The sequence below is a fragment of the Mauremys reevesii genome, linkage group 10, assembly GCF_016161935.1.
Source record: "Mauremys reevesii isolate NIE-2019 linkage group 10, ASM1616193v1, whole genome shotgun sequence".
NCBI lineage: Eukaryota > Metazoa > Chordata > Testudines > Geoemydidae > Mauremys > Mauremys reevesii.
Genome location: NC_052632.1, coordinates 75,910,223 through 75,918,682, shown reverse-complemented (window position 1 = coordinate 75,918,682; position 8,460 = coordinate 75,910,223). Strand labels below are relative to the sequence as shown.

The 8,460-nt window shown below is 41.5% G+C and overlaps 1 protein-coding gene across 1 annotated transcript in view; it reads right to left on the bottom strand.

The window, feature by feature from the left end:
* Positions 1 to 3,566: 3,566 nt before the first annotated feature.
* The window catches only part of FOXK1 (forkhead box K1), a 73,927-nt gene continuing 69,033 nt past the window's right edge, over positions 3,567 to 8,460 (bottom strand). The window contains exon 9 of the mRNA XM_039492452.1: positions 3,567 to 8,208. Coding sequence (XP_039348386.1) covers positions 7,991 to 8,208 — 218 coding nt within the window. The 3' untranslated portion in view covers positions 3,567 to 7,990. The remainder of the gene's footprint in view (positions 8,209 to 8,460) is intronic.

The window sequence follows — 8,460 nt, the reverse complement described above, 5'->3', positions numbered from 1 at the left end:
CAAGGCAGGATGAGAATGTGTAAGGATCTTGGGGCCTGGTTTTCTCAAACCACGGCTGGGAGACAGCTTGAATCCCTTTCATTCTCTAATTCTTATTAGTGCCATTTGGGGTCTTCCCGGCCAATAGAACAGCTTGTGCTGCTGCTACAGAGTTTCCCAGTATTGTACCAGAGTGAGACTCATCCCAGAGGGAGAGCAGACTCCTGAACTGGCCCTCGTGCCCCATAAAAGGAATGAATCCGCGGGCTCAAACTACACCTCTGCAGGCCGCTCCCCACTCTGTACTAAAATAGGGATATCATTCTCCAAGAATTAGCGCCTGCTGTTGGAATTTACTAATATAGCTACATAAAGTACCAATTACACTCTTAACCAAAGGGAACAGTCATGGACCATTATACACACACACACACACACACACAAATAAATAAAATTTATACTTACATAGATCTAAATTAATACTCTGAAAAAAGTATTTTTAAAAGGATTGTTTCTTAGATGTCATTCTCCTTGTGATGTGCCACTTTGGAAGCTGGGGAGTGGATTCAGCACAATAGCCCTCTTAGGCCCTAGCTCATGAGCTATAGTGGTAAGTAAAGTCTATAGTTCCATAGCTGTAAGGAAACATCCTGCCATTCATGCTGAAAGGGCTCATACAGTGTAGTTAAAGTGAAATAGCACCCACAAAGAGGATTTGTATTTGTCATCTTTTTAACTTAAATAGTCTAATCTTTTTAAAAAATTAAATAAAAAACGGTGCTCCTGGCAAGAGTCCAAAGCCTGCCCAAGTTTATTCACCCCACAGCAAATGTTTACAGCCACATTACAACACCCTGGGGAAAAAAAAGCCCCAGAATCTTAATGGAAAAACACCATCATGTTTGCCTCTACTAGTGGTGCTTGGTGCATATGATGCAACACCCACACACACATATTATCCTGAATATAACCCACCTACTGAAGAGAATGACTTTTGACCTAACCAGAAACAGTCACTAGACAGCTATGTTTAATGGGGGAAACTCTTCCCTGTAAAGTCACAGCTACATTTTGGTCAGCATGAGGCTATGCAAATGGTTTAAGATCTTGTATGTACAAGGAAGTGTGCGTCTCATCCCTAGTAGCTCAGCAAATCTCACATTAGACAATCTTGTAATCAGATTTCCTGCAGCACAACACTCTTCAGATAGCTCCACTGCATTTTACACAGTACAGCAGTAGTGTATGCTAGAGATACAGCAGCTTTAAAAGGAATTTTTTTTTTTTTTTTACTCAGAAACAAAAAAGTCACACAACTGATTTATTATGTCCAACTGCAGCAACAAGTGTTGAGCATAGTCTTCCCACATGCAGACCTTTAAACCAGGGCATATAAATGAGCATTTAGGTCAGAGGCTCATTGAAATTGAAGGAAACAACCGCAGAAGAAAAAACAGGGGCGGGGGAGGGGGGAAGAGCAGAAATAGGAGATGGCTGATGGCCTGGATGCCAACAAAGAAAGATTGTTGCTGCACATTCACGAACATTCACAAAGCAAAGGATCAATATGCTGCATTATAATGGCAAATCTACAAAGCTGGTCATGTCTCTTTTACAGACTGGTTCTTAATGCCCAACTCCAGTTTATTAGCAGCAGGATTAAGAAACCCAAGAGAATTCAATTAAATAAAAAAGGATCCTAGTATTAAAAAAAAATCTAATGTAAAGCTGCACATAGAACTGAAGCCACTGTTTGATTAAACAATCCAAGGCATGGCTTAAGTATTTGTAAAGCTGGCCAAGGTACCCAACACTGCTTCCTGCTCATCACGCCGCAAGCCAGAACGGCTCAGCAGAGAGGGACAAGGTAGAGTCCATCTGCACAACCGACACTGTCAGAACCTTTACAATTCCCTATGCTGCAACTCACAACTATCCAGCACAGTTTGTTGCCTGGGACACTGCATATCAGACAAAGATGTGAACAATCCCCACCTGAGGATGTAATCATTCAAACACAGGGCTGGGTTTAAAGGAGCAGCTTCTGGTCACAAAGAAAAATAGGCAAAAATTAAAACCTGATCTATTTATAATTTAATTCCTTTCACTACATCTGCCATCCAACTTCCATGGACATAGCTATGGCAGAAAGTTCTTTTCTTCCGTTTTCCTCGCATTCTAATATTCAGGTACATGCTACAGGACATCAACGGTGCTAAGGATCTCCTTGGGGAAAAAAACTCCCATGAACTCAGAGGTAACGCTATAGCTCCAGCCTGAACACGTCCAGTTGACCTAGTGAACAATGTTCCACATCACACTACATGCCAGTTAAGGTCAGCAGCTCTCACTTCGGTAGATTTGAGTCCCCAACCTTAAAATGATTTAATAATGAAATAGTAAAAATAAAGAAAAGGATTGTGGAAGCGGACTCTGAATTGCAGGTGTCTCTCTAGGTCACTCCATACATGCACTGAGGAGTCGGGCATCTAACTGGGGTACGTGCAAAATTAAATGAACAGTTGCTACTTATATTCAGTAATTTATTAGCTAATGTAGTAACTGGCAGCTAATTGCTAAAAGACAAAAAATTGAAACATGGCAGAATTTTATTATAAGCTGGTCAACATGACCCCTGTCCAAGTCCCCCTCAGAGCCTGTGGTTCTCAAATGTGTTATCGTTTAGTCTTCTCCCAGCCTTGTGTTGCGCAGCGTTCAATGTAAGCGCTCTGTCTTCACCAAAGACTCAACATGCTGCCCCGTACAGCTCACCCAGTCTCTCCTGGCCCAGAAAAATGGGACTGAGCTAGAGCCATGAACTTTGCTCCCGCATATGGGCAGCGTGATGGGCTATCACTGAATCGGGCCAAACTGACACCACTTTGAAAGGGTCTCTGTATCAGATCAAATTCACCCCAATATGGACATTTTGCTTTTACAAATATGCTTTTACAAAGCCAAGATCAAGAGATACGTGAATTTAAAATAATTCCAGTGGAATAAAACCAAGAACAATGCCTTGCAGTGTTTGCAACCCAGGCATCACACTAGTAGTGCATTAGTGAAAGGAGCTATAAACTGCCTAGAAATTAAAGTAAAACTGATTCATCTCTCATCATTGTCCAAGCTCAGAAAAATGCAAAAAGGAAACAGTGAAAAGTCACTAGATTAAATTTTTTTTTTCAGTTTTAGATTATCCCAAGGTATGGGTTATAGCAGGTAAAGGAATTTACAAAAAAAAAAAGCATGGTACAACCTCCATTAGCCAGATATTGTGAGAGATGCTCAATAATTTCAGATAACTGAAGTTTTGGGGAAATCATCAAGGGTTTTTTCAATACAATTAATAGATGAAGGGGGATATGACCCTGTTCTGGACAATTGGGAGTTTCAGATAATCAAACTTAAATGTTCCTTTAGTTGAAGACCTTACTCTGTATCCTTATCCTAGCTGTTTCCATAGTCATTTATAAATACCTGAGAGAGAAAGCCTGTGGAGTTGGACTAATACCCTGTGTAGAACGTGTGGTGTGGCTTAACTAGCAACTGGAAGAAACAAGAAAGAACGGGCTGAAATGCAAACAGACTTTTTAAAAGTTTCAACAGAAAAATTCATTTAATTTTTTTTAATGTTGCAACCTTACACAAAAATTAGTAGCTCCCATTTTCAAATAGGGGAGTTTAAAAGGCAGATACAGTTTTTTGTATGATTCCTGGGAATTCTTTGGGGATAACATTTTCTTAGTTTCAAGTCAATCACTAAAACATATTCAATATTATTCTGCAAAGGTAACCCAAGTATGGGAGGTCACATTCAAGTACGCCAGAATGCAGGAGCACCTTCACATAGACAGACTGGGGAGGGGGGGGGGGGGAGGAATGGGACGGACAATGAAATGGCAACTTGTAATTCAAATGACCTTGGAGTTGCACTGGATTCCATCTCCAAGGATGCCTGCTGAAGCCAAGGGACAGCACAGTAATCACAGTCATCTGAAAAGCAACAGAGATTTGGTGCGAAAATGTAGGAGAATTCATGGGACTAGGCCTGGGTCTGACAGTCACTAGCAACAAACCGCCCAAAAAGGGGGGGTTGTTAAAAGAAAAGAGAGAGCATCTGTTGTTTTCAATACAGCATCAGTTGGAGTGCGCAGGGAAAATACTCTCCAATGAAATCACTTTCAACTAGAAAAGAAGGGTCAACAAGCCTCAAACTCAGATATGGATTCAGTCCAGCTCATCACCAAACATTTCCAGGTCAAGTTCTGCATTCCAATAACCAATACCACCACAACCCATTTCCTCCATATTGGTTGTACCCCATCAGCTGAGTGTGGACTATGATTAGCAACATGAAGGGGAAAAGACAGCAAGAGAGAGGATCACCACTACAAGAATTTAGGTTTTCAATACATATTTCATTTAGAAATTATAGCTATGAAGTTGCAAGCATGGAATGGTGCATAACTTTATCACCAACTGAACAGCAGACACAGGTAGTCATTATTTCCATCACGTCCCTATTTTTGTTATTGATTTCTTAAGTTTGTTTACAAACTGGATTTTAATAGATGGCTATTCCAATCCAATACGGTTTATTTTAATAAAGCTGGATAGTTTCCTAAACTTAGTTTTTAGTGTGTGTAAACAGGACAAATGTATCTTACTCATGCATTTAAGTTTCCCTTTTTATTTACTTACTTACTTTTAAAGGGTTGAAAAAGCATGTAACAGGGAAGAAAACTTGCTTCTGGCTTTGCAACAATCTTGCCTTGGCAAGGATGGATTAGATAACATATTAGGTTGTTTCAATTGCCAATATCTATAATTTGCCCTTTTTAAGAGGAAATTCTGCCGAGGAATTTTCCTTAGTAACTGCAGTGTTTTAGCTGAGCAGCTTTCTAGAACTGGCAGCATGCTAGAGAACCACCCGAGAGGCCCGACAGTAGGTATGAATACTCTTATCAGCTGCTACAAATAAGGAAGGAGAACACTTTTCCATAGGCTCTACAGGATTTGGGGTAAGAAGTGCTATTTTTCCTAGTGTGGGTCCAACACTAGCCAAGCGCCAACTAAAAGGCTGGCAAAGAAGGGTTAATTCATAAGTGGCATGGCTGCTTCCTAGAATGGAAGGTGAATGCACCAGACTGGGGAGGGATGAGGCAGAAAAACTACTTGGGTAAACTAAAGATTCTGGGGTTTTACAGGTTCACTGGTTCCACTTGCAACTGGTGATAAGTACATTCGATTATCTTCAACTAGCAACTTGGCCAGCAGGTGTTCTGAGCCACAAAGGAGAGTCTGGAAAACGTTACACTGCCCTGAATGCTGGAGGGGCAAATATGTACACTTTAAAATCTATAATCTATAACCTAGCAACTGATCTGTGGAAACACTCACCTGCTGTAAGTCTACAAGTCTCCATTGATTTCAATGGATCTATGATTTAAGGCAGCTTATGGTATGGTCCTATTGATGCACATTTTCAAGGAGAAGCAACCCAAACAATATTTTTCATTGGTCACTCATCCAGCATTTGCTCACCTGACCTGTTACAAGACTTAAAAAGCCTGCCTTAAACAAAGGATTCCCGGCTTCCTAGTTCTTTCTGGGGGTTTGATGAAATTCAGAGTACCATTCACCTGATGTTACTGACTGGCTGTAGGGACACAAACAAATTGTGCTGCACTCTCATCACTGTGCCCTATTTCTGACTCTCGGCTAACAGTCTCCTCTTAGCATCATGGTTTTGAGCAAACTGTTACATCAGCTGACTACGGTCAAAACCCCAGACTTAGCCACCAAGAATTGGTGCAAAGTTGCTGATTGGCCGACTGCGACTATTAGGCAAATTACAACAGCCGCCGCCAGATTTCAGAAATCAATTCAATGCACTAAAATCCAGAGAACCTGTCCACTCACTGCCACCAATGTACAGATAAATTAGAATGGTGAAGCTGTAGATGCGTCGCTGTCTTCAAGGCTGTCTGTTCCTCTAAAGGTGTAACCCTAAACCATGTCCCCCAGGAATTTTCTCCTCTTTTGGAAACCGAGAAATTTGTTTCTGCAAGGCAAAACCAAACTTGCTCAGCTTTCATACATCTCAGTCACAGGGAATGGGACTTGGCAAAGAGAAAGGAAACCTAGAAGAGAAGTAGTGTCGCCTGTCTGCGGTTAGCCATTACTACTACATTTGTCTCCTCCCTAAGATGCTAGAAGAAATGAATCAGCTCTGCTTTGCTCCTTAACACCCGTGAACTGCCATGTGTACAGCATATGAATGGTCTCATCTGCTCTATCTTGGGGAAATCCGTCCCATTAAAAGTTCCACACTGAGCTTGCTGCTCACTGCACTCTGCTCCATAACAGCATTGTCAGTTTGGATTTAACAGCAAGATGACAACACTGCACTGCATCAGTGGAAGCAGAAAGGACAGACAGATCCCTAGAAAGAAGACACATGCTCCATTGTCGCTAGTGCTTCAGGTGTCTCAGAAATCTGTAGGGATACTGGGTCTGCACTGATCTTTTTAGTACATTATGAAAATAACATGATTTTATCCAACTGCTGAATTAAAACAAACATATATTTAAAAGGAAATTATCTTGACTACTGGCCAGTCCCAAATGCAATTGACTCCTGGTCCTTTATCTAACTATATCATTGGGAGAGCATGGGCTGGGGAGCAAAGGAAAACCTCAAAATCCTGTTTTAAAAACAGCAGTTGCCAGTTTTCATGTAGAAAGTGTGAGGCCTCTGTTCTTTTGGTTTGCATTAGTTTATGAGATTCATTCTCAAATACTGTCTTTAATCCCCACTGCCCCTCACCCCTGAAATTTACCCTCACTGTCTCAGCTTCATACCATGGGACACCTGCTGAAATCCACTTCCAAGTTTCAATCTGGTGCTGGACTGTTGACCTTAAGCCATTTGGTCTTCAGGCCAGAGGGTCGTACTGCCAGAAAGGACTGACACAACCACTGATGCAGAAGGCTAACCACATGCCCCTTGGGTTCACAGGAAAGGTGATGGTAGTTTCATTCTAGGATGTTATGAATAAACCATACTGCCCCAGAAGCAGGGGGACATATGAACAACTAGAAAACCAAATATACACAGAACCTTTCAAAGATGCCCCTTCTCACATGTGCAGTCACTATGATATTTTGCTGTGAATTCAGAAGCGGATGATGAATAACTGTGAGAAATCAGTGTGAGGACAACCCACCCCTTTTTGGTTTTTTTCTCTTTTCTTTAAAAGAAATAGGTTAATGCTGCTCGTCCACCTTCTCACTTTCCCTCAAAGGGAATGGACAGAAACCACATTTTGAAGATCCATCTGGTTGAGCCCTGTAGCTCCCCCTCCCAAATCCCCATATAAACAAATATGGATATATGGATGTTTTGCAGGGGTGGGTTTGTTAAAAAAAAAAAAAAAATCTGCCTTTCCCCCCAGTTTGGTATCATGTTACTTTAATGCTGTCCCTACGAGAAGCTGCACCCATCCTTCTAAATCTTCTTGGGTGGCCCTTTTAAATGGTCATGTGTTTTGAAGCTCCGAGAGGCAGAATAGCAAGGCATCAGAGATGATCATCCTTCTTCCCAGAGAGCAGGGGTGTGTGTGATACATTCCTTTAGATGCTGAACTGTAACTCCCATCCCAAAGGGAGGGAGATTTAAAAAAAAAAAAAAAATCCCAGCAGTCATACAATCAGTTGTCTGTATTTTTTTTTTTTTAAATCTAAAAAGAGGAAAAATATCCCATAAGTAAAGGCAGAACTGAGTTCCAGGTACAGGTAGTTGGGAGGATTTTTTTTTCATTCTTTTTGGCACCTCGAGATTCTAAGAACTGTTGTTGACCTGCCCTTTAAAATGCAATTTTAAAAAGAGCTCGTAATTCTCTAAATTTCAAGCTGTTGTTACAGTTGTGGTTTTTCTTTTCTTTGAAAATTGCTTTCGAGGCTCATGCCGCTGCCTCACCTACATTCCTACTATCCTCCCACCGATTCGTCATTCACTGGTTGCCTGTCCTTGCGGCGCTGTGGATGTGATGACTCCAGTTTGAGCCTGGACTGCTCCGCTGGACTCTTCCATCCGGGGTTTTTTTACATCTGGCTCACCCGAGGGTGCTGCAGGGTCTTCAGTCGCTGCCTCGCATATCCGGCTGACCACAACGGGAGTGGATGAGCTAGCCTGGGCTGCAAGGAGCTGTAGCGGATTTGTGAGAGCTGGGGAGTGGGAGAGAAAAAAGTTTTAATTCAGCCAAAAATCTAAACAACATTTGCAGGACTAGAAAAGACAGAAGTAAATCATACTGGAGATATGCAACTGGCATCTTCAGATGTGCTTTACAAACATTAACTAACTTTTTCTGAATTTAACTCCTGTGTGAATTTAAGAACATTAATTCTTGCTCTTCCCTAGCACCTTCCATTGAAAGTTCTCAAAATGCTTTACACATCACTTCATAAATAAACCTG